Here is a 25,883-nt window from a genome sequence, read left to right as displayed (position 1 = left end):
CAGGGTTTTTAGTTAGTATAATTGAGCTCTATTAGTTATTTAAGAGATTATAGTTAGATATAATGAAATATATAATATTAAAGGTATGTACTGCTCACCCCGGCTCGAGTGTGGAGAGTGTCTGTACGCTGGACTTGCGCACGACCTCCTTCCAGCCGTCCTCGCGTCGCGCTCCACTCCCCTTGGGAGATGTACTCTTGTTGTCGCCCTCCCATCTGCGTATACAATAAGAATATTATAAACTCCGTCCCTCTAAATTAGTAGCGATTGACGTTAACACATAACAAAAACCGAATTTTATTTCATTAAATAAGATGGTAAATAATATATATATATATATAATTACATACATTTGATAACAGTACATTCTTGTTGTATGCTTAATACAGACAAAGAAAGTTGTGTTATATATAAATTATTTTATTTTAGATTTCTAATTCAGGTGAAAAATAAATATGTAAATGAGCTAAACGCCAAAAAAAGTAAAAGTATCCAATAACATTATAATCTGTTTTAAATAACTGTTCACTGTCATTAATGTTTAAATAAAACTTAATTAGGAAGATAATGTGTCGTTATTTTGAACATGCAAATGTATATGTATGTATTAAGAACAAAATAAAAATTTGGCATGCAAAGTTTCAGTTACAAGATGTGACTATTGTAGTTAATTCATTTATAGTTGTAGTATTTATTCCAAACATAAATACAACTTAGGTAGTTCTGTTTTTTCTTAGCTTTCTTCTTTTTACGATTATTACTAATATTTTTTATAGAACATGTTTGTCATAATTAAAAGTGGTAATAAACATAGTGTGAACACATATTTGTGGCGAGGCTTTGTGCAAGCCCATAGGGCAGCCCAGTCATCGGATCTTCTACCAAACATCAATAATAAGTATTGCTGTGTTTTGGTTTGAAGGGTGAGTGAGCCAGTGTAACCATAGGCACAAGGGACACAACATCTTAGTTCCCAAAGTTTGAGGTGCATTGACGATGTAGAGGATGGTTAATATTTCTTACAGTGCTAAATGTCTATGGGCACTGACCACTTACCATCAATTGGCAAATTAGCCAGTCTGCCTGCCATTTGAAAAAATAATAATTAGTTAAATTGTTAAAAACATATAATGTACCGACCATGGTTTGTTTTAAAATGTGGCATTCTTGTATACATATATCCATCAACAAAAATTAAAATCTAAGGGATATATTTAGTATATGTAATAAATTAAAACCTATATTAATGTTATAAATAAAAATTCTTAGCATCCATATCTCTACCAGCCCTCGTGTAGTTCACTGCAATTGTGTAGGTAATTATGATTGTGTATAACTTACTGATGGCTAGTGTGAATCTTTTTATTTTTATCGGTAGCATCATCGTCTTTGTCCACATTGTGCCTACTGGACTCAAACACTTGACTCTTACGAGAACAATTCCCGTATTTAACATTCTGTACTGTGATGCTCTTTGCATCCTCCTCTGGTTTTCTGCAACAATTTTCAATATTCTTTAACCCCCAATACTATAAGCTAGAACTATGTTATGAACCATTTAGTTATTTAATGGAAATAATTCTTAAGTAAATATATATTCAATTATTTAGTTATTATGTTATGCAAAAAAAAAACTGCTTAACTATTGAGTAGCAATAAGTCCATGCAAGTACATGTTATCTGATAAAATAATAAAACGATGTAAAACAATAATCAGAACAAAGGATGATGATTCATTTGTATCAAAGAAAGATCATAAGATATTACATATTGCTGTACCACTATAGTTAATATGGATGAAGTGATATTTTTTCCATTTGTTGTATGGTCCATACAACCAGTTATCCATATCCATATATACATATATGTATAGCAGCTTATAGTTTTATATTTATGTACATAATTTTAAGGGTTGCTTAGTACAATTAATTTTATTAGAATTCGTACATTTTTGTTTGTCAAACAAATTAAGCTAAGCTAATATTTAATTTTAGTAACCATAAATAAACAGTATTTTTTTCAACAACAAAAATCCATAGTCTGGTTTGCATTTTTGACTAATGCTTGACGTAAAATGTAAGCATTGAAAATATTAATTCATACCAAAACAAGAGACTCGCTTAGTATACATGTCACACTATTTTACTCACTTTTCCTTCTTTTCAGGTCGTCGCTCAGGCGCGGTGGGCTTGACGGGTGTCGCAGGAGGAGAGCTTGGAGCTACGTTCTCTTTCTCTTGTTTCTTATCTGGTTTGGTTGGTGCTTCTTTCTCTGGTTTTGTCTCTATTTTCGGTTTAACCTGTTAAGAGTAAACAAATGATGATAAATTATACTATTGTACAGACATAAATATATAATAAAGTAAAAACTTAATAGATAATCACTACATAGTATAAGACAAAGTCGCTTCCCACTGTCTGTCCCTATGTATACTTAGATTGATGTATATTAGGGCTGAACCCTAGAGTTCGATCAAAATAATATAGTACAGTATTGTACACATTAAAACGGTCTTCAAAAAAGTTCACGATGGTATATGTCTATCTCTTAGGGATAACCCACATTGCACCCGTGCGAAGCCGGGGCGGGTCACTAGTAGGTAATAAAGTAAAAAAAAAAGATATTACAATATAATAAAAAAGGTTAAAGAACAAGAAGAGTTATTACATATTTTAATCTATATTATATTTAAGTTAACATAATCATTATTTTATAACTTGCTTAATTTGTTAATAATAGGGGCATATTACTTTGTCTGGTTGCTTCTTAGGCGGCGGTTGCTGCGGCGCGGATGGAGCTTTTTCCTCTTTTTTCTTTTTCTTGCATTTTGCGCTCTGCGCGGGTGGTACTTTCACATCCGATGATGAACAGGAACCCTGTGAAGATATTTATTAGTCACTATATACAATACTTTTAGGAAATTCGAGGACATTCAGGTGATACATAGGTATGGATGAAATATAATATTTTATCAGTCCTATTACCCCGTTTAACGTAACTAATAGATTAGCTAGCGTGTATGTACCTGCGAGTTGGCGTCGATACCGGAGTCGCCCTCCTCCCGCGCGGCGGGCTCGTCGTCGCCCTCGCCGCCTTCCGAGCATTCGCCGAGCGCTTTCTCGCAGTATAGTGAGTTTTTTTCGTTTTCCGCTTGGAGTTTGCGTCTTTCCTCCTGGTAAAGATATCGAAAAGTAAAAAAACTGTACAGTTATATAATGATTTTGAATAATGCATAGAAACTCATCATTATTATAAGTGAACTATATCGCAGTTTTAGTAATTTTAACTTGGCCTACACATATCTACATGTTACAAGATTCATGAAAAAAAAAGCATGGACTGTTGATTTCCTGGTAGGTAATATATAAATTTAATTGTACTTTATTGACATACTCAGTCATTAAACTTGTGAAAAAGAGTAATTACTGAGATTCTTGCCAGTTCTTCTTGGAAATAATTTACTTTTCGAATCACTGGTAGGTGAACATTTAATTCATCATTAACATGGGGATTCAAAGTAATTTTATGAGCCTACTAAAATAAATAATATTTTGATTTTTGATATAAAATATCATCGTTAACGTATCACAATAAATCAATTAAGTGGTATGTTGCGTTGAGTTGATATATTGATGATATGATTGATATGAGGGCGGCGCACCTTCTTCTCGAGCTTCTTCTTCTTTTTGCGCTCGCGGCGGCGCGCGGCGGCCTGCCGGCGGCTCTCCTCGCGACAGCGCTCGGCGTCGAGCTCCTCCAGCAGAATGGTCGCGTTCTGGTTGGCGCGCGCCGCCTGCGTCTCCTTGGCCGCGCGAATCACGCGCACGCACTCTTGGCACTTCTCCAGCAACTCCTTGTCCGATATTGTGCAAATGTACCTGTGGGTAAAGATTACGCACTTATACACAAATCCTACTATTTTATATCTGTTTATATTACAATTGAAAAATTTTATGTCTCTCAATAACACTTCCCCAATATTTTAGCGAGATTAACCACGTAGCTTCTCTTATTAAAATTGTATTCAAAATTAATTAAACTTGCTACATAAAATAATAAACCAACATTCAAATTAAATTCTAAACTGAATCAACAACGATGGAAACATTATCAGTCGCATATCAAGAAGCTTTACTAACCTGGTCATTTCCTGGTCGGAGGGGAACTGTGTCACGACGCCGACCATCCATTTGACGACTTTAGTATGACCCTTGCGGAAAGCGGCCATTAGGCAAGATACCTGTAAAGCATTTTACAAGTTGTAATATATATATTAAATTAAGTTTCTATCGTGGATAAAATTGGAACATTATTGTTTCTGTACCTACTGATATACATACTATTTCATTAACGTCCAAATAATATCTATTGATATGTTCTACATATTTTTTATGAGATAATGAATAAATATTTGTTACCTTTCTATTGTCCTGTGAGTCAATATCCGCCGCAGCGGCGTAAAGCATTTCTACAACTGCGAGGTGTCCTCCGTTTGCTGCCAGCCAGAGTGGGGAGTTGCCTTTCTTATTCTTTACTTCCACCGCCGCTCGTCTGACAATCACAAAGGTTCAGTATAAAGAGCAGGTTCATGTGTATAATTTGAGTCAGATCTATTTTTAATCGTATCCATCCATCATTATGTCAAATACATAATTTTTCAATGTCATTGTTCTGTACACCAATAGGAGTGTAAAATATTAATGAATATGTTTTTTTACATTTCATTTTTGTTTTCAATTCAAGTGGTAACCTCATAAGATTATAAGGGCCATCAGACAATTGATGCTGAATAAGATGTCATCATTGTTGTTTGTTTTAATCACATAGTTATCAACTATAGCAAGACTAGCCGAATATAAATAAAAACAATAGTTTGTTATGCGTGTGACGTACCTCTGCAGCAGCAACTCGACGAACTTCGTGTGTCCCTTGTCGGCGGCGATGGTGAGCGCGGTGTCGCGGGATGACGGCACGGGTGGCGCGTTGACGTCGGCGCCCTTGTCCAGCAGCACGCGGCCCACCTCCACGTAGCCGCCGCTGGCCGCTTCCATCAGCGGCGTGAGGCCGGTCTTCGCGCGATGCTCCACGTTCGCCTTGCGGTCCAGCAGCAAACTCACGACCTCGTGTCGGCCTGGTGGCGGAAGTTTTATTTTACTATGGTCTAGTCTAGTCTACGTTTGGTTTGCCTTTTTTTATGCGAATGTTATTGTCGTATCTTATTTTATGTACTTTAAATATGTATCAATTATTGAATGTCTCAGTGATCATATAAATCACCCGTCAATACTAGTTTAGACATCCTGTGGCAAGTTTTCTATATAACTATTATAAAGTAGTGCTACGACATATAAAAACTTTACATTAAAAATAAGGCAACGATCTGGTTACCTTGGAAGCAGGCGAGTGTGAGTGCGGTGTTGCGATTAGTCTCGATCTGCGCGTTAATGTCTGAGCCGCAGTCTAGCAGCAGCCGTACAGCCGCCGTGTGACCGTTCATGGCAGCCAGCATTAAAGGAGAGATGCCCAATTTGGACCCCGTGCGAGAATTTATCTCCGCCTGTTATATTATGCAAAAATAAAAAATCTATTATTGAATTTGGTTTTCACGTCATGACAAATAAATTATGCTTAGTTCTATATAATTTTTTTAACTATTTTTTTATTTTTTATTTCATGTGAAGTAATTCTTATTATTATCAAAATGCTATATAATTAAAAACACAAACTAATTTAATCACCTGGTGGTGCAATAAAAGTCTGATGATGTTGACGTATCCGCCCGACGCGGCCAGTGACAGCGGCGTGTAGTCGGAGACGTTGCGGTGCTCTTTGTTAGCACCGCGGCTAAGGATGAGCTCCACCACCTCGTAGCGGCCGCCGCTACACGCTAGAGACAGTGGTGTGTCTTTTGTACGCTCCGACTGAGCCTCGATGTCCGCGCCGTGGTTGAGGAGGATTTCCACTATCTTTTCGTGCCCTGCAGTCGCCGCCAGGATGAGGGGTGTAAAACCCTGCGAATGAAAATATTGTTAAGTATTTTAGATATTGATAAATAATTCACGAATAACAATGTCGATATTTAAAAGATCTCTTATTTCTTTAAAATATCGACGTAATATTCTCTGCCATACCTTTTTATCGCGGTGTTCGATGTCTGCGCCGCGAGACAAAAGCAGTTCGACGAGGTCCTCGTGGCCACCGGTACAGGCGAGCGTGAGCGCTGTGTCGTGGTTGGAGTCGGTCTCGCCGTCTACGTCCATCGCAGAATAGGCCGCGGGTGCGGGCTGCGGGGGAGTGGCGTGAGCCGCGTGCGCGCCGTGCGCGTGCGCACCAAACGCGTCCACCCGGGCTCTCGGTCCACCGGTGAACCGACCCTAAGAATGACAAATTTTATTAAATAATTGTCAACAAAACAATAAATATAAGACAATTTACGTGAGTTTGGCTTGCAAAATACCATGAAAAAACAAAACCAAACTCATCCGAACTCACATGTCTTTAAAAATATTGTATACCTTCTTCTTAAGAGCAGCATTATTGGCATGGTGGTGTTGATCTCGTTTGGAGTGGGGCTGAGCTTGTGGTGGAGTGACTGCGGCAGGCGCGGCCAGCGGAGTGCCAGAACCCACCGCACCCACTGCGCCTACCGCTCCCGCGGCGCCCACTGGGACTAACCCACCTACACCGGCCACCCCACCCGCCGCCGGACCAAAGGTTGACGATCTACAATTTAAAAATTACATTATAAATATAAATAAATATAAATATTGGACAACATCACATACATTACTCTGATCCCAATGTAAGTAGCTAAAGCACTTGTGTTATGGCAAGTCAGAAGTAACGACGGTACCACAAACACCCAGACCCAAGACAACATAGAAAATTAATGATCTTTTTCTACATCGACTCGGTCGGGAATCGAACCCGAGACCTCGGAGTGGCGTACCCTTGAAAACCGGTGTACACACTACTCGACCACGGAGGTCGTCGATTAATATTTAATATTATTGACACTTTTACCTTATTACATGTTGACAGTGAATATGTATCAAGTATGATACTTGATACATATTCACTGTCAAGATAACGGAATACTCATACTTTCTTACTCTTCCAGATAAAAAAAATACCAGTTATTGTTATTATGGATCCCATCAGATATTTCATAAATAAAAAAGTAGCAATAATTAAAGAGTGAACTAATCATCAAAATAACATACTCGCAATAAATAAAAATTTTATTAACTGTACTATAGAAATTAGCTTGCCCTGGTAAGGGATAACCATATCTTGTTTTCGTCGTGTTAATTACAACTTGCTTACCTATAGTCGTCGTAGGGCAGTGTTGGAGGCGGTAGTGCGAAGTGAGGTTGCGGATCGTGGGGCGCGGGCGCGGGGACGGGAGCCTGCGCGGGTGAAAGGTCGGAGACGTCCATAATGCCCGAAGGGGAAGGTGGACGAGCGCGGTACTGGCAACCAGCTCCACCCTGTTGAAAAAATTTATAAACGTAGAACACAGTTCAAATTCAAATCAATTCAATTATTTTATTCAAGTAAACTTCACAATAAAGCGTTTTTGAAACGTTAATATTTAAACACTACCACCGTTTCGGAAAACAGCCTCCAGCGAGAAGAAACGGCAAGAAACTCGCATAGTTGCTCTTTTCAAATAAACATATTTACAATGCTGTTTTTCACAATAATTAGTGTCCTATGATGAAACCCGAGCCTAAATCCAGGCGTTTTTTTCTAATAAGTATTCTTTTGATGAATAACAGATTTATTTATTAATTTGGTCTTAATACATTTTTTAAAATTTGTAAATGGTAAATTGATTATATTTTCCAGTATCTTATTATATATGCGTATACCAAATTTTACTATTTTTTAAAATTTTACTATTTAATTCTAATGAATAGAGTGGATAGCATTGCTATACGTGAATCCATATATTTGTATGTTCCCGACCAATATATGCGTGGTGTTGGAAGACGGCAACATAGATTATTTTGTTACCCACCTATGTGGCATTCTCCCCACGCTAGCAACAGCCCCACTGCTAGGACTGTTAAACTTTTAAATAACTTCCTACTTTGTTGTCGAGTGTAGATATATTTTGTGATCCCTTTTATAATATATTCAAACAATTCTATATATTCCAGAATTTTAAAGATGTGTTGTAGTTCCTATATAGATTTAAGCTTATTTTTGTTTACTTTTTTTTTATAAATTTTATTTTTACTAAATTTTATCTCTTTTGTTAAGTAATTAGTGTAGATAAAAGCGACTTGGTGTAATTACTGTAATGCTTTTATTTTTCAAATAAAGATTATTATTATTATTATTACCACTACGCATATATAATAAGCTACTGGAAAATATAATCAATTTGCCCAAAAATGTTCTCTGTACCGTATGCAAACAGAAAGTAGGTGTTAGAAGTTTATTACATATACTTTAGTGTCAAAATAACTATACCAATTCCGATACTAACCGGAAGGTCGTGGTCCCTGGGCCAGTCAGCGGCGAACGCTTCCTCGGCGGCGGCCAGCAGGAGGCGCGCGCGGCGCTCGTCGCCCTCGTCACACTCGCCCTCCGCGTCGCCGTCCGCATCGCCCTCACCCTCACCCACCGCGCCTTCCTCTGCACTTTCCTCCCCGCATTTGCCCGACAGGATCTCGTGAGACTTCTGTTGCATCACCTGAAATGTAGCAGGTGTTAGTTTATTAATTTGATTTGATTATCTAAAGGTATATATTCGTTGTAGACATATTACAAGCACAGACATAAAAAATACTATCTCATACAATATATTCGAATATATTCACGTATATCTTTAGTGTTGTATCGGAACAATTGCTGGACGGCAACAGCACGCTTTATAGAGAATATTTTGTGTCTTGATAAGTATCTGATCTCTATGCATCTGGTGCTAAAATGAATGCACTACGTACACCGGTAATATGAATTATCATTTACGATATACCTGATCGTATACAACTGATCGCCTACGTTTTTCTTTTAGCCGACTATTTACTGGATGTAAATCAACTTTTATGTACGTGTGATTTGAGATCCGATTAGACGATAGTCGACTGTACCTGCAGCACGAGGGAGCGTAGTTCGTTAGGCGGCAGAGCGACAAGCGACGGCACCTCACGCTGGAGGTATGCTAGAACCGCGCCAAGCTCGCGTGCTTCAACTGACCCACCTTCCTCCGTCTGGGGACGATCATATACCTGGTAGATTTATGTATAATAATATGTTTCGAGGTTTTTTAATGTCTAAAGGCGGACGTGCAAATACTCCATGGACAGTGGCTTCGTAAAAAAATTAACGATTCCTTCATCGCCAATACGCCACCAACCATTAAAAACTGAATTGTTATGGCCCATGTGCCTGTAGTTACACTGGTTAGCTCACTCTTTAAGGTCTGAGTTAGGTAGGTTATAGCATGACCAACTAATGTTTATATGAGCTTCCAAAACTTGAACGATTTTCTTCCATGTTATTGAATATGTAATAATACATTTGATGTCATAATTATAATCACTTTTAAATTAAAAAATAATAAAAGGAATATCAATGCATCTATTGTCTTTACCTGTGGTACATATGCTTCTGGCCTTTGTTGCATTTCTTGCACATATTGCTGCTGTTGCTGCTGATGTTGTTGTTGTTGTTGTTGGTGTTGCTGCTGCTGCTGCTGTTGCTGTTGTTGTTGTTGACGCTGTTGCTGATGCTTTTTCTGCTGCAGCTGCTGCTGTGCAACCAGTTGCTGCCATTGCTGCTGTTGTAACTCTTGAAACTGTTGCTGGTAGTATTCAAAGATATTATGAAATATTTGAGGTATGAGAGATTGAATGCAATTAATTGGAATATATAAAGAGGAAACTGGTGCGCTAGTACCTGATCAATGTCGGCGCTGAGCTGCTGCGCGGGGAGCGGCGGCTGCGGCGGCGGGTAGGGCGGCGTGGCGGGGGCGGGCGACGCGCCTGGGTCGTGCGTTACTACGCATTATTATTTATGTGTATACGCCACATTTCGATTTTCAAATAAATTACTTTTCAGACTGACTTTTTAATTATTTTCGAAAAGCACTCATTCTGTCGTATTGACTTTGCCGAATATTAATTATAATAATATGTAAACGGGTATTATTGCATTTTATATAATGATAAAGTAAATAATTAACGTTTCTGTTACTTACGTATTATTAATGATAATTATGTGATATACAGATATAATAATGAGATCGTAGGTTTCTTACCGGACGCTTCGGCTAACTCGAGCATGTTCCTCTCGGTTTCTGGTAATGAATCATTTCGAGGTTGACCTGCAAGAGCTTCAGGTCTCTGAAAAATTACAATTTGTTTAATTATACACGAATAAAACATACTACAAAGCTATTCTACACATTCATAAAATACTTAAATAATGAATTTTAAAATAATAAAATATCCAAGACACCCACTGAAGCAAAAATCGATGAACACAAAAGGTTTCGGGTTAATTTTAAACATATTATAATGTTCTACAGTTTCATGCTCTATATTAATGGTCTACTATGGAGCGATTAAAAAAAAACAACGTAATCACCATATTGTACGAAAATAAATCTACATTTCATTTAAATCAAAATAACTTCAGACACAACACTACGAAACATGATATTTTAGAAATGTGTCCACTCACATTGGATTTTTTTTCAACTTTGTTTTTATTTTTAAATTTCTTGTTAACATCCTTCCACGTAAAGCCGGGCGGGAGGGATAGCTTATGCTTATGCACCATGTTGTGGTGGCACATCTACACCGTGGAAAGCAAGCACAAATGATAGTATTTTAAAATTAAGCCAATAAGAACAATAATGAGTGATGATCAATTCGTATGCTTTTCCAATTATTTCATCATTTTTTAAAATTAACGTGTCAATATATTAATTGGTCTTTAAACCGCGAACATTGATTGGGATTGAACTTATACTAAACCTATTTATTTAATTGTTAAAGATAGGAATGAAATATTAATTTCATATGTATTTTTATAATCCGTTTCAGTTATTTAAACTATATTTAGTAGATATGTCAATTATGCGTTATTCGTTTCAGAGACAATATTAAAAATAATAACAATAATTTCTAATAATAATAAATAACAATAATTTTTAGTATATATAGTGATGATATCTAATCATACTAAATTAAACTAGTCATTTATGAGACTGTACAGACTGACATTTAGGCGGCTTACATTTCGAAAGGATACTTGAAGTGAAAAAATAATTAATCTTCGACCTATAATATTAGTTATTTAAAAATAAACACGAATCAAATTGACCACCATCCATAATTGATAAAAAGTTAATTATATCTATGTGTAAGCATGATATTATATATTGTTATGTAATTAGTTGAATTGCATTAGGGCCTTAATGTTACTCAAGTGGATGATATTTGTCTACGTAACTAAGGGAGGTTGCGGACACTCTGCTATGTAATGCGTATGAAGAGCGAACCCATAAGGCATGCGTGCGGTTGTGCAGTATTTAAATTAGACCAAGCAAGCGAGTATTATGAATGTTAACTGGCCTACAACTGCGTTAGTTTCTTTCTCGAACGCTGCTTGCCTTACATAAATATAATACTAATTTGCGGTGATAATCCTGTAATCGATTCAGCCCGCTCATCGAGATCGCTCAAGAATACGCGCTTGTACGAATGATTATTTCAATTATGCCCGCGTACAGCACATTGAACGCAAAAGCTCCCAATCATTTTCTACGACTGTTCAACCGGATACGCCTCTATAATCCGAAAATTATTGTCTACTTACATGGTCGTCCAGTATGTCGGGCGGCGGCGGCAAGTGGTGGTCGGAGTGGGGCGCGGCGGGACGCTGCTTGCGCCCGCACTTGTGCTTGGCCGCGCCCGCGCCGCCCGTCGGCGCCGCAGGGGGATTCGCGACCTGCGCGTTGCCGTTGTTACCGCTGCTTTGCTTCTTGCGCCCTAAGTTATTGATACCATGATTATATTTAATTAACTCCCATATAATAATTTATATAAATATTGTTATAATTAAGAACAACAAAGCAAGAAAACTAAAGTAAACAGAACTAACCATCCAAGTAAACCTTAGCGAAGTTAGGAGACATCTCCTGCTGTGGCGCTGCGGCCGGGTGGGCCTGTTGCGCGGCGTGAGGGGGCTGGCCGTGCGCGAGCACGTGCACGTGCGGGTGGGGCGCGTGAGGTGCGTGCGCGTGCGGGTGCGCGTGCACGTGGGGGTGAGCTAGCGGCGCATGCGCGCCCGCCATGTGGGCGGGCAGCAGCGCGCGCTGCGACGGCGCTCCGGGCGCCGGGGCGTGGCTCAGCCCCAGGGCTGCCGCTTGCGCCGAGCTGAGACCTCCGCTCTCCTCCGTGCCCGTGTTACCTGATTGCGACCGCGCGTTGACTATTATAAAAGTTAAATTTCATAAGTATTTGTCATTTATTAGTGATCGATGGTATATTTAAATTGATTATAACTGAACATATACATCATGACATCACGAATTTGTACATTTAAGTTTATAGTCACCTCTAGGCAACATGACGGAGTGCGGATAGTCGAGCAGGAGCTGCACGACGGCGGTGTGTCCTCCTTTGGCGGCCTCGATGAGTGTGCTCGAGTTATCCTTAAGCTTGCGGAACGGATCTGCGTCGCATGCTAGGAGGAACTTGACTACGTCGGCATGCCCACCCGCACAAGCCAGAGAAAGCGGCGTATGGTCGCCGTTTGCTGTCATACGGTTCACATCGGCACCCTAGTTATAATATAACATTACATTATATATAACAAACAATTTTGATATTAACTTTGAATGCTCGTAGATAAGTCATTGCAAGCATGTGATTTTTTTATATATTTCACCTTGCCCACGAGGAACTGCACAGTGCATAGGTGTCCGGCGCGGCACGCTTTCATGAGCGGCGTGCGGCCGCCCTCGCTCTCGTGCTCGAGCACGGCCCCGGCGCGCAGCAGAACGTCCGCCACGTCCGTGTGACCGTTCTCGCACGCGTACGTGAGAGCTGTGTCACCAGTCTGCGTCTGCGCGTGTACATCCGCGCCGGCCTGCAGCAGGTACCTGCGCACCCCAAAATCATATTACATATACTTCGCTACGGGCAAAATCTTCGCCAGAGTTGGTGAACAAACTGTTCGGAAACTATTTTCATGTAAATCATTAACCATAAACAGACAAGACTACGTAGCTACCATACCATATTATATAAGACTTACCGTACAAGCTCTAGATGTCCTTCTTGAGACGCTTCCATTAGGGGAGTGGAAGCTCCGAGCTCAGCGTCCGCACCTGCCTTGATAAGAAAATCTGCGACTTCAAGGAATCCACCGCAGCAGGCAAGTGTGAGAGCCGTCTCTTGCGTTTCATCCGTCTGCGCGTTTATCGAAGCACCTTGGCCCAATAATAGCGCTACCATTTCTTCATGACCTTTAACAAAATATGTAAAATTGAAAATCAAAATAATTAAAAACGTGAGTGCATCATGTTATATTATATACCGATATTAGAGTACTGTGCCTCGAGGTGTACAGTAACCATTACTATTTTTTTCAAGAAGGCTTTTATAAGCACTTAAATATTCATACAATAGTAGATATTAATTCAAATGTATTAGAAATGAAGAATTTGGAATGTACAAAGAATTCTATGTGGAATCTTGTATGGCTAGAGCTGGAGCATATCCTTTATAGAAAAATATATTACGTGGTATAAATATATTGGTATTAGTGAAATGAAAAACTGCTCATCAACGATCTCACCTTCCCGGGCGGCCTCCATGAGCGGCGTGTACCCCTCGTCGTTGACCTCCTCGATGTTGGCGCCGCGCTCCAGCAGCAGCATGGCGAGCTCCACGTGGCCGCCGCACGCCGCCAGCGTCAGCGGAGACTCGAAGCTGTCCGTCGGCATGTTCACCTGCGCCGGCAGCCCGTTATACGATAACTACGAATATATGCGGGAGGACGGCGAGAAGGTTTATTGGATGGACTTGTAATCGGTTATATAAAATTTTAAAAAGTATAACCGTATTACTGCAACTATTCTATTTTTGTGAACTTTTTTATTATTTACACTTGAACAAACACAAATGTCAGTACAGTATTAACCTTCGAAAGATCGCTTATAAGCTACGTAATTGAAATAAATGAACAAACTAATCGCAATGATAGCCACGGGTCACCTGGTCGACCCGACTCGAGACAGAAACGAACCTGCGCGCCCGAGTCCAGCAGCAGCCTCGCGACCTCGACGTGTCCGTCCATGCTGGCCTCCATCAGCGCAGTGTGCATCTCGTCCGTCTTGTGTTCGCGGTCCGCGCCCGCCGCCAGCAGGAAGCGGACCATGTCGAGGTGGCCCTTGTAGCAGGCCAGCGTGAGGGCGGACTCCTTGAACTCGTTGGAGTGCGTGTTGATGCCTGCGCCGTGCTCGAGGAGGATCTTAGCCACGCCCACGTGACCCGCCGATGCCGCCTGTCCATTATCGATGATTATTATCAATTAGTATAACCACAAAATATTTACCGAAAATATATTTTGTAATTTATAATTTTAAATGTATATAACATTCAAACTTATCATCTATAGCTTATTCCAACATTAAGACAACTAAAGGTCAAATTACATTTGACATCGAATTATTGCGATATTGCATTGGTCGACAATAATCTATGATATTCATTATGGATTTGCGTAAAAGTGATGTTTTGAATGTCGACGAAGCTGATAACGAAACTTTGGAAGCAAAATATAAGTGGATATAAGTACTTAAGAGAAATAGTATTGTATTATAAATAAAGATATATTAGCTGAACTATAGCAAATTGCATGGAATATGTAAATCTACAGTTTGTTTATTCTTTCTTCGATTGGAATAGGCTATTCCAACCATAACAGGAAAAAAGCCAAATAAACAACATTTGACATAAAATTGATGCGATATCATTGGTGTTTAATCAAACATCATTATGATATATAATATATCTATGATATTCACAATGGATGCGGGAAAAAATGTCGTTTTGAACGTCGACGAAACTGTTATCGAAGTTTTAGAAGTAAAATTAAAGTGGAAATAAGTGCTAAAGTGCAATAGTGTTGTATTATAAATAAAGATATATTAATCATAAACTCCTAGTAGTGCACAATATAGCTGAGTTATGGGCAAATCGCATGAAATACGTAAATCAAAAGTTTGTTTATCTTTTTTCCTACTTCCATTGGAATAGGCTATACTGATCTTTATGCTTCCAATAAACAATTTTTTTTTTAAATATTCATTTACATATATTCATTAAATTGAATATGTACTGGTTATTTTATTTTAAAAAAATCTAAATGCACAAAAATCTTTATAAGAAATAAAAACGGAAAACATTGTTTATATAATATAATGAACAGATGATGGTTATTCGTTTTAACATGCATAAGCTAGTATCAGACCTCCATGAGCGGCGTGTGTCCGTTCTCGTTGTGGTCCTCGACGTTGGCGCCGTTCTCGAGCAGCGCGCGCACGCACTCCTCGTGCCCGCCCGCGCACGCGTACATGAGCGGCGTGTTCCCGGAGCCCGACACCGCGTTGACGTCCGCGCCGTGCGCGATCAGCAGCCGCACGATGTCCACGTGGCCGGCGCTCGCCGCCTCCATCAATGGAGTACAGTCGCCCTGTAATCGAATAAGAAATGTTTAAAATTACCATAAACGAATATACCTTTCCTTCCTAATAGTATATAGTGAAATCTTCACGTATACAAACAAAATAATCGCAGGCCATTAAGTCTTAAATCAATATTGATTATTATATAGTTCCAATAAATGTACTTCTTCCTAACCTTGATCCCGCGGTCCTCTACGCTCGCGTGCATCGCCAGCAGCACCTGCGCGAGTTCGTAGTATCCCGCGGAGCACGCGAGTGAGAGTAAGGACTCGCCCTCCTCGGTGGTCTCGTGCACGGAGCGACCCTCCGTGAGGAGCTTACGGACCGTGCCCACGTCACCATCGGAGCATGCCTCCGCCAGCGACGGCGCTCCGTCTGCACCGACCGAGGACGCCACGGTGGGCGTCGTACCCGTTGCGGTAGAACCGCACTGCGTGCTGCAATAAAGCGAAGTTTTAGTATATTACGAAAATTACTTGATGCATAAAGAATCAACCAAAATGTCAGATAAGATCAAAGCTTAACAAATCATGGTCACCGCCGCGCCTCGACCAAATCGATCCGAGAATCGTTGACTCGATCGTGATCGATTTGAGAGGCGTCTTGCGTTTACGACTCAATCTCGGATTGTCATCATTGTCATAACTTTCTAATCGGAATAGAAATAACGAAAGTTAAATTTAATATCATTTTATTAAATACGGATGATATTATCTAAAGGAAATGTTTTTGTCAATTTAAATATTATAAATAGAAAACAAAATTTGATTTTGTATTGTTTAAGTTTATATATATATATTTCAAGGTCAAATCTGAGATGTGATGTATTTTTATTACGGTCGAGCTCTTCCCGTGACTTCGAGTGGACTTTAGACAGGAGATTAATTTTTTTTATTTTACTTAGTAATTTATTAAAAACCCATTAAATAGAAATCGCGTGATAAATGCACAGACAATTATTTAAAAAATAATATATTATTCATCTTTATCGTTTAACCATAATGACATAGTATTTTGAAATGTTTAATTTATCGAAGTGGCATCGTTTTTACTCATAGTAAAAATCATTATAGTGAAACTGTCGTAATATTTGCTCGTTAACAGTATATCGTAATGGTTTCCTAGGTGGAAACAATGGAACAACAATGTTGCATTTATGTTTATATATTCCACAAAAAAACACACATGAGATAAAAAGTATGGAGTGTAATGTTCTAGTGGTACTAACGGCTTGTCCTGGTGATGGTGGCGGTGGTGCGCGGGAGGCTGGTCGCTGCGCATCCTAGTAAGGGCGGCGGCCGCCTCGTCTAGCGCGCACGAAACAGAAGAAGTGAGCCGCCGAAGCACCTCAGGGTCCGCCAGGTGTTTACCTTCACCTGACAATTTTCCGATGCCTGTCAATGAAACACAATGAATTAAATAATGTGTTAATGAAACATTACTTATTTATTCATTTAAATAACGAAGTTTATCAACATGAACTGAGCTTCCGGCGGGTACACAGGCATAAGCTAATTTGTGTACAGTTAAGTTATCGTAATACCAGACTAATGACGTTAGTTACATGGACTAATAATAATTCACAGTAAAGTAACAAACCGAGCCCCAAAGCTGGACAAAAACCTCGTCTCCAAGAAGATAGGGAATAATGTCGCATATCCATAACTTTGCCTAGATGTGGGTACAGCATATATATATATTATAAATTCCTAATATAGTTCTCTCCGGATTATGGTCAATTATAAACCATAATGAAGCACGAGAAATCTGTGGTGGTTGCTTTGATGTGAGCCCGCAACCTTTTGTAAATATCAACCAATTTTATCTCCTCTATGTCATCTTGGTTCAAAATAACAATTTAAAAGTATTTTTTATTAACCAGTATAATTTATATTAACTAAAAACAAAGACACTTCCTGCGATTTTTTTTACTTCTCAAGAGAACAAGTAAATAAATATTAAATAAGTTAAAAAAAAATGCAAGCGAATTTGTTTTGAAACTCAAAACTTTTAAATTTTCTATGAGATCTATTTGAACAATGTCCATTTAAATTTGATTTATTTCATTAAATTTTCGTTAGGGCCAAGATAAAAAGCTTCGCTGTAGTGCAAATCGATATATCTTTCAAATAAGAGTCGCCAGTCGAGACTATGTAAAAACGTAAAACTAAATTTCACGATGTTTTCTGCTAACATAATATTGCTAAAGGTTGAGTCATTGTTCGAAAGAAATTAGTACTGTGGTCCTCGAGTACATCTGGCCAGGCGTTGTTCTTAATTGCAAATGTCAATGATAAGTGTAGTGTTGTGAGTTTGACATTAGAAAAAAATCCTATGTTTAAACCTGCAACGTTATAGTAACGACCTTCGAGCGGTTTTTGAACGTGCATAGTAGAGAACGGAATACCCATACGAAGGTCAATCTTATAAAGTTATAAATAAAGATTAAAATGGAACGATCTTAAATGCGGCTTTGCAAAGCTTCGCTTGAAACTTATATTGAGTAATATTACACAATTTAGTCGTTTATAAATTAATTTAATCGAACATAATTTCTATCTAACCTCTCACTGCACGTCGTATATGTAACCCTACTATTAGAGATATAGTAGATAAAATTTACACTACTTACTTTAATAATCTTTAAAGAGGTTTGATGTTTCCTTTTAAATTTATTAAATTATCTTATTACTTAGCCGTACTTTGAGTAAACGGAATTATATCAAAATTCAGATATATAAATAAACGGCCTTTATGTCGAATAGTAAAGGCGATTTGTAAGTCGAGTCGTTAATGTCGCAAAAACTTTATTGATGAATCGGTCGATATTTTTATCGGTCATAGATTTGCCGTCGAGGTTACTGTACGTAAAATATTATTTGATGAACATAAACAATAATATGTATCATCCGATTGTAAATTGGCATGAAAAAAGAGGACTGAGAGGCATTGCCAATTGTTTGCCTCAAATTTATGTCACTTTATACTATGCGAGTTCAGGTACGGTAGAAACACTATCTACAATACAAATAATAATGTTATCATAAAAACGGACCTTATATAGTTAACCTGTCGGTATCAATCAAAAACGTTTTGACAACTAATTTAATAATCACATATATTGTTAATTAAGAAAAAAAAATACGAAACTATACATAACTTTAGTTATGTAAGAGTCATTTATATTATTCAGTTTTGAAAAGGTAATTTTTTTCAATGGGGCGAAATCGATCCCGATCGATTTATATATAACAAGATTGTACACGTTATATCATACAGGTAATGTGTTACGATTTAAGTGTATGATATATATATAAGTCTGTGATCTGTAATCACATAATAATGAAATGTTGCTCAACGATAAAACGGTTATTTAATTTTTAATAAACCTAAAGTTAATCAAGGAAATGTCCTTTAAATAAACGGACATGCACCAATCACTGTCAAAGCTCGCAAGCAACGTTATAGTGTAAGAATATTATTACAAGGGCAAATTTGGTTTCAGGTGCTTATCATAAATCATTTAACAACTCTATACAATATCAATCAAACTATTTACATATTATAGTTTTAATAACGCCAGTAAAACTGTACACAAAAATAACTACAGTAAGTTATACAATAAATAAAATCGGAATAGTATTTAAATCATACATGTAAAGCCTATAAATTATTTTATATAAAATATTTATAAATTATCATTAAAGGTTGTATAGCTTCTAGCTATTGAGTTATGTTCAATTACAGAATTATATAAATGTAATGAATACTTTTTGGTTTGACATTTTTATAAATATAAGTCAAAAAAGAATATTTTTCAATTGGAAATGGGAATTGTTAATCTGGGTTGAAAAACCGAAGATAATGGATGACTGTAACAAAAACTGGAAAAATAAATATTGTAAACTATATTAAATATTGTTAATTATTTATTTGACGTTCCTGTTTACATGAAGCTGGGTCTTCATACATTTTTCATTTAAGAAAAGATCTATAGTAATACTATTAATGGAAACATAAATCTGCCTGTCCTTATTATAATACGCTTTCACGTCTAAAACACTTAAGCGAACTTGACGAAATTTGGTACGTAGCTTGCTTAAACCCCAATAAAGGACATATTTTTTTATACCCTTAACCTACGAAGCTAATCCGCTAATGCCCAACACGCAGGCAAACCGGGGTAGAAAACTTGTATATATTAATATATCATTATTTTCATTTATTTTATATTGATGTCTTTTTTAACGTACTATAATCTCTCAAAAAAGTAATTTATCTTATGTAGGTAAATATATACCAACGCCAGCACAAATAAACCTACAAGCGGCAACAAAAAAAAAAAATTATACCTGTCTAGTTCAAGACATAAAGACACAGATAATATATTAGGTTACAGCGTCGTAAGTTCGAATGTAAAATTTCCTATCGACCAGGAGGGTGGCGCGCGCTAGGGTATTATATTTATAGCGCGTACGGGATGTCGAAATTGCAGAAATGAATTATTTTCCTTTCATATTTTATTGTGCTTTATAAACAATTATTAATATTCCAAACTCAGTAGGTGTATATATTGAAAACTAGCTTGACCTGCGGCTTTATCCAAAGCATAATTTATAAAACTTTAGCTTTAGCACATCTTCAACCGCTATTTGGGGTAAATTGAAAAAAGTAGCCTATATCCTTGCCATATTAAAACTATCTCATTACCAAGTTTCATCTAAATATGTTCATCAATTTAAACGTGAAGTATTAACGGACAGAATTACATTCGCATTTATAATATTAGTATAGATGCCCCACCTCCCCATTCAATCGCAATAAGCCAATATAATAGCCATGTATGGACGACATTTTCAAACTTATGAAACTATTAATTGCTTTTAAGGTAAAAAAAATCAATAAGAGACACAATTTAAATCACAGTAGACAGTGCCAATACGTAGTCTATCAGTACGTCTTTCCGTTCAATAAACTCGAGAGTCCCTTTGCACTCATTTATAATTGTATATTATTTATTTATGATTAACGAATCAATTACAAATTAATTTTGACGTGTTTACATGGGTTATATTTATATTGTGTCAATCGAAAACTGCTATTATGTAGTATGAAAAAAATATAAGTAATTTAAAAATATCTCGAATCCCTTTTGATAAAATTACAGTACATAAATGTCGCACTCAGTTGTAATTGTAAGAATTTAAATCTGGACATAACGAATATTCGTTTTACAATAGTCATCTCGTACTTCGCAATAAAAATGTCACGATATTCCACAAGACGTGTCGTAAGAAAATCGGCGATGTATATTATAATCGCTTCCCATAATGTTACAAAATCGTAGATTGAGCTACAAATTCTTCTTGCTAATCAGTTAGATGTTATATACGGAAAACTTCTTTGAAAGCAGAGTATACTTCGAGGTCGAATTTGAGTGCAACATTTCTGACGCAAAAGATTTCAATTGTATGCAATGTTACAAACGCTCTATTTTTTTAATCAACTGCATAGTATAAAACGGTGTACACCAGGCGCATCTGACTGTTTGAACACGATAAACTCAAAAATTACCAAACGGATTATCATACGGTTTTCATCATCCAACGGATTGATTCATGAGGTTGAGGTGTATAATTCGTTAAGCTTGTACGTAAGTTAGGTGAAATATGATGATAATTGTTGAACATGTCAGAAAAAAATCACGTCGACTAGGTTCTTTATTGGCGTGTGCCGCGTGTTTACATGTTATTTACTACTAGAGTTATATTTATTACGATATAGTCGTTTTATGTATACCCCCCGTTCGAAGCCGACACGAGTAGCTACTAGAAAAATATTAAACTTTTAAAATCGTACGTGTTTCAATATATTGTACTCGTAATGTTCTCACTGATGCGGAAATAAATATCTCGGAAAATATATATAATAATACAATTACATAAAAAGTAAATGTATACATTCCAACTTTATTTAATAACTTATGTTGTGTTAAGACTATATAGTGAGACTAACATCTATCAATATAAATTAACATGGTTTAATTTAAAAAAAAAAACAAAGCGTGTTCTTGAATTTCTACCCGACAACAACAAAGATAATGAACACTATTGTAAAGAGTAATTGCAATACTAGGTGTTCAGACTGAGTTGATACTGAAAAAAAAAGTGACGTTAAATTATGTCACAATATTTTTGAGTATTTATGAGAGACAATTTCATTTAAATGTCAAATTATTTACTAATAAGTAATACAATCATAGTTATAACTATAATTTTATTATTTTTATTTGATATCACTAATAGCAGGAAGAAAGATGTTACTTCTGTTCAAACATTGTTGTTGTACATGTATAAGCTAATCCTTATGTCAATGCGCTACCAAGCATGGGCCTAAGACACTATACCCCTTGTTTCTTCATTGAATCATTAGCTACTTAATAATCAGTAGGTTGCAACGAAACGTTCACATTGAATATACTGCAGTACCTTCCAAGCTATTCTGTACAAAATTCTGCAACTTAAATATATCATATTTTTGATTGGTCCTTTCGACCGGATATTGGTTACGTCATCCAACCTTTAAAATTAACCCAGTCTTATAGTCTAATTGTGTAGCAATTCGTTACGAACTGAGATAGATCTGATACAAGAGTTCAATTCTAGGTGGAAATAACGTATTTACGTGTTCTTTTAAGTAACACTGACCACTTTCCAACTCTGGACTGCTAGTGAGTATTACTAGTCAAATAAACGTTATAACTTTTATGGATCCAAAACAGAATTCGAATCCGACCCGCGGGAATAACGACGAACTTTTAAGTGAATATTATATTAAAAAAATGACGAATATGAAAGCATATGTTTTTGATAATACAAACTTTATTTAAATAATCGAAATTAAGTATTTCAAATTGTAACTCCAATCAATACGATGCGTTACTAACAAGTTTCTCGTATAAAATATAAGAGACATGCATTTATGTAAATATTGGTATTTAACAGTATAATATATTGCTTTTAATTATTTTGTTAATTAACCCCTACAACGTTGAAATAATGTACATATTGAATACGAACATATACAGGGTTATTGGTAATTCGACGTATTCCCGTTAGGAGGTGATAGGGGTGATTATTTGCGATAATTTTATATGCATAATGAAAAAGTGAACCATTTTTGAGTTATCACGTTTTTTAGATTTTTTCAAAAAAAAGTCAAAAATGCAATTTCAAAAATTTCAATTTCAAAATACAAATTTCTGCCAGCGTCTTGTGGTCAGTTTATTTCGGTTTTGAAATAAGATCCTAGTTGTTATACATTTTTGGAGAGCTGATAAAACGGTTATGTTTTTAAAATAATTTGCAGGACAAGTTTCATAACGATTTTTTTTGTTTTTAAGGCATTTTTGTGAAAAAAATATAAAAAATAATTGAAATAATATCTTATTCCGTCTCGCATTTTTAAATTTGGACCGATTATTATTGTTTTAATATTGACAAATAACCAGTGTTTATTCGTTTTTATTAATCAGAAGAAAAAAATAGATTTTAATTGATACTTTTTTTAAATAAATTTTTGACTTATTTTGAAAAAATCTAAAAAACGTGATAACTTAAAAATGGTTCAATATTGCATTATGCATATGGGGCTTAAAATTATCGCAAATAATCACCCCTATCACCTCTTAACGGGAATACGTCGAATTACCAATAAACCTGTATAAATATTTCTGCGAATTAACGCTTAGAGCCACCGCAGACTAAAGACTTTCGATTAAATTGATTTAATTTTAATTAGCATGGAGTTATCTCTATGCGAGAACGTACATATAACCAATGATTTTAGTTAAATTTTTAGTCTGTGGGGTTCTCTAAGGGCAATTAGGTGTTATATAATATTTAAAATGCGTCAAAAAAAACGTTATCGTTTATTCGCTTTCATTGTTAATACAATGGCCAATGAAGGACACTTATATACTACTCTTATGAATAATTTACTCTAATTTCAGACATTTAAAACTATTGCGATCGATACTTTGTGTTAGCTTTGTGTTTATTTTTTACCTTCGAAGATACCTGTCATACAATTTGTATATATTTTACAGAAGACCTGATCAATCTTTTTGTGCTCGTCACTAATTCGCTAAATTAAATTATTTTGCTGTGTTCATTGGTTTGTTATTATTAAGAAGGCCTAAGACTATACTACTGGCAAAATCCCAAAAAAATATTTGGAACACCATAGAAGGTAAATTTATATATATAAAGGTAAATAAAAAATCCTTAACGTTGCTTACCTTCGAGTTACTGATTATATTTTTAGTGTTCAACATTATATTGAGTTGCCATAGTATTCAGATATTTAAATACAGCACTTAACTCTATCAAACTCATACATATGTCTAAAATATTATACACGAAAAACAAAATACCCATACCTACTTGCTTTATATACTTCTAATATATATTTATCTATTATATGCAATGGTTCTTACGGGGTATGGAACGTCCTGGATAATGTGTAGATTAACGATCGATTTCAGTAAATATGTAGGCAAGCGTAGCGTTCGCAAGTGCATAAAAAGGTCAAGGCATGAAGTACGCTATCATTGTTTAAACAATGACTTTTCAAATTACTGCTAATCAAATATTTTCTTGATAATCATTACTCTATCTGCGTAGTAACTAAGCATTCATTTAAAGCCATCATCCGACGATATAGAAAACATCGTTTAATCTATAATATTCAAAAACTATAATAAAACACAATTTACGAATGGTTATATAAAATTAGTTTTTTTTATTGAATGTTCTAAATTGATAGGTTGACAAAACTTAACTAGCGAGAAAGAAAATAGGCACCACCACAAAACAAACTAGATTTGTTTTGTTCAATGCGAATAAAAAACAAAAGGTCAATACACCATTTCACAAAGACAATTTATGTTCCAATTGTATTCATAAAAAAAGTCGCACTCAATTAAAATAATGCAAGCTGATTGTTTGTGACGAAATCTTTTATCAATCTCAATAATGTCTATGAATCTTTAAAATATAGTCCAATAATGGTCGCCTAATAGAATACGTGTAATACGATTAACGACTACTTCTTCAATACGTTGAAATCATTGTAGCTTGACCATTGTGTGACGTTATTTTTTACGCTTTTACTTCATGCGGGCGTATTGTACACGCACTAAATTTATCATAGTACAATTACGCTCGAATGATACGAGCCATGTTACAAAAAAAAAAAAATCGCGTTGTTTACTCAGTGATAGGCGCGATGCGGCAACCGAACATCTGGCAGGCGCGTCGTGGCTCGGGTCGCGTAAAGCCGAACCTATGCAGGCGCCCACCGCTCATCATTTCGTATGGAGAGGATAGCGGTCCAAATTATAAGTGATAACGATAATGGAATTATGTCCAAAAGCTTGTTTGTGTTTACTGTTTCATATAAAGATAATAATTATTTAGGGGAAGTGCGCCGCATTTTTATTTTAATGTTAATACAATTTATTATAAACGTAATTTCGTGGTTTCTGATGAAATACATATATTTTAGATTCAGATTAGATAGGTAATTATAAATCTAATACATTAATCAGCGGTCTTATGATAATTATTTTAAGAGAGCGCGATTCGGTTTAAGCCATGTCTATTCATTCTGATAACATTAAAAAACAAAAATCTCTTAACTTATACCAATACAAAGGCGTCAACTGTTTGCCCTCCACATTTCTGCTTAGAAGTGACGTTGCACCGTACATGTCACATTCCAAACTTATACGAGTATTAAAATAAATTCAATCAAGTTCAATAATTCAGCAAATTTTTTCAACATTGCATCACGAATTATTTAATTTAGGAGTGTATAGGCTACTATTACTACTAATAGCCTTCTTAATTATACTGACATTATAACCTCTCTAATATTGTAATGGTTAAAGTTGCATACATATACACAGATTAATTATTCTGTAGGATTAAAAGTTTTTGGTCATTGACATACATAACAGTAAAAAAAAATTCATATTCAATCTGTGCTACAGTAAATTTTACAATGTAAGTCTTGAGAGGTAAATGGTAATTAAAGTTCTATATATTTAAAATTTTGGAACATCCATAAGCTATGCAATATGTTAAGAAGCTTAAGTGTAATTAAT

At 36.3% G+C, this 25,883-nt stretch overlaps 1 protein-coding gene across 14 annotated transcripts in view; it reads right to left on the bottom strand.

Moving 5' to 3' along the window:
* Positions 1 to 25,883, bottom strand: part of LOC113393124 (ankyrin repeat and KH domain-containing protein mask) — a 34,713-nt gene that overhangs the window by 5,542 nt on the left and 3,288 nt on the right. For 5 of the 14 annotated variants that reach the window (XM_064216512.1, XM_064216513.1, XM_064216514.1 and 2 more), the window contains exons 3-32: positions 16,944 to 17,109; positions 15,891 to 16,152; positions 15,502 to 15,723; positions 14,275 to 14,532; positions 13,825 to 14,005; positions 13,282 to 13,492; positions 12,913 to 13,126; positions 12,580 to 12,805; positions 12,124 to 12,453; positions 11,839 to 12,011; positions 10,699 to 10,812; positions 10,274 to 10,358; positions 9,913 to 10,013; positions 9,608 to 9,817; positions 9,105 to 9,242; positions 8,498 to 8,704; positions 7,327 to 7,490; positions 6,516 to 6,723; positions 6,132 to 6,374; positions 5,739 to 6,011; positions 5,389 to 5,557; positions 4,894 to 5,131; positions 4,419 to 4,551; positions 4,140 to 4,240; positions 3,662 to 3,878; positions 3,026 to 3,172; positions 2,751 to 2,876; positions 2,151 to 2,299; positions 1,342 to 1,494; positions 99 to 215 (exon numbers count right to left, since the gene is read on the bottom strand). In XM_064216512.1, the coding sequence (XP_064072582.1) occupies positions 99 to 215; positions 1,342 to 1,494; positions 2,151 to 2,299; positions 2,751 to 2,876; positions 3,026 to 3,172; positions 3,662 to 3,878; positions 4,140 to 4,240; positions 4,419 to 4,551; positions 4,894 to 5,131; positions 5,389 to 5,557; positions 5,739 to 6,011; positions 6,132 to 6,374; positions 6,516 to 6,723; positions 7,327 to 7,490; positions 8,498 to 8,704; positions 9,105 to 9,242; positions 9,608 to 9,817; positions 9,913 to 10,013; positions 10,274 to 10,358; positions 10,699 to 10,812; positions 11,839 to 12,011; positions 12,124 to 12,453; positions 12,580 to 12,805; positions 12,913 to 13,126; positions 13,282 to 13,492; positions 13,825 to 14,005; positions 14,275 to 14,532; positions 15,502 to 15,723; positions 15,891 to 16,152; positions 16,944 to 17,109 (5,536 nt within the window). The remainder of the gene's footprint in view (positions 1 to 98; positions 216 to 1,341; positions 1,495 to 2,150; positions 2,300 to 2,750; positions 2,877 to 3,025; positions 3,173 to 3,661; positions 3,879 to 4,139; positions 4,241 to 4,418; positions 4,552 to 4,893; positions 5,132 to 5,388; positions 5,558 to 5,738; positions 6,012 to 6,131; positions 6,375 to 6,515; positions 6,724 to 7,326; positions 7,491 to 8,497; positions 8,705 to 9,104; positions 9,243 to 9,607; positions 9,818 to 9,912; positions 10,014 to 10,273; positions 10,359 to 10,698; positions 10,813 to 11,838; positions 12,012 to 12,123; positions 12,454 to 12,579; positions 12,806 to 12,912; positions 13,127 to 13,281; positions 13,493 to 13,824; positions 14,006 to 14,274; positions 14,533 to 15,501; positions 15,724 to 15,890; positions 16,153 to 16,943; positions 17,110 to 25,883) is intronic. The other 9 variants (XM_064216516.1, XM_064216525.1, XM_064216515.1 and 6 more) reach the window with 8 other exon arrangements.

The sequence above is a fragment of the Vanessa tameamea genome, chromosome 12 (assembly GCF_037043105.1).
Source record: "Vanessa tameamea isolate UH-Manoa-2023 chromosome 12, ilVanTame1 primary haplotype, whole genome shotgun sequence".
Classification (NCBI taxonomy): domain Eukaryota; kingdom Metazoa; phylum Arthropoda; class Insecta; order Lepidoptera; family Nymphalidae; genus Vanessa; species Vanessa tameamea.
Note: the sequence above shows the minus strand (reverse complement) of the source record. Positions and strands in the feature narration are given on the sequence as shown.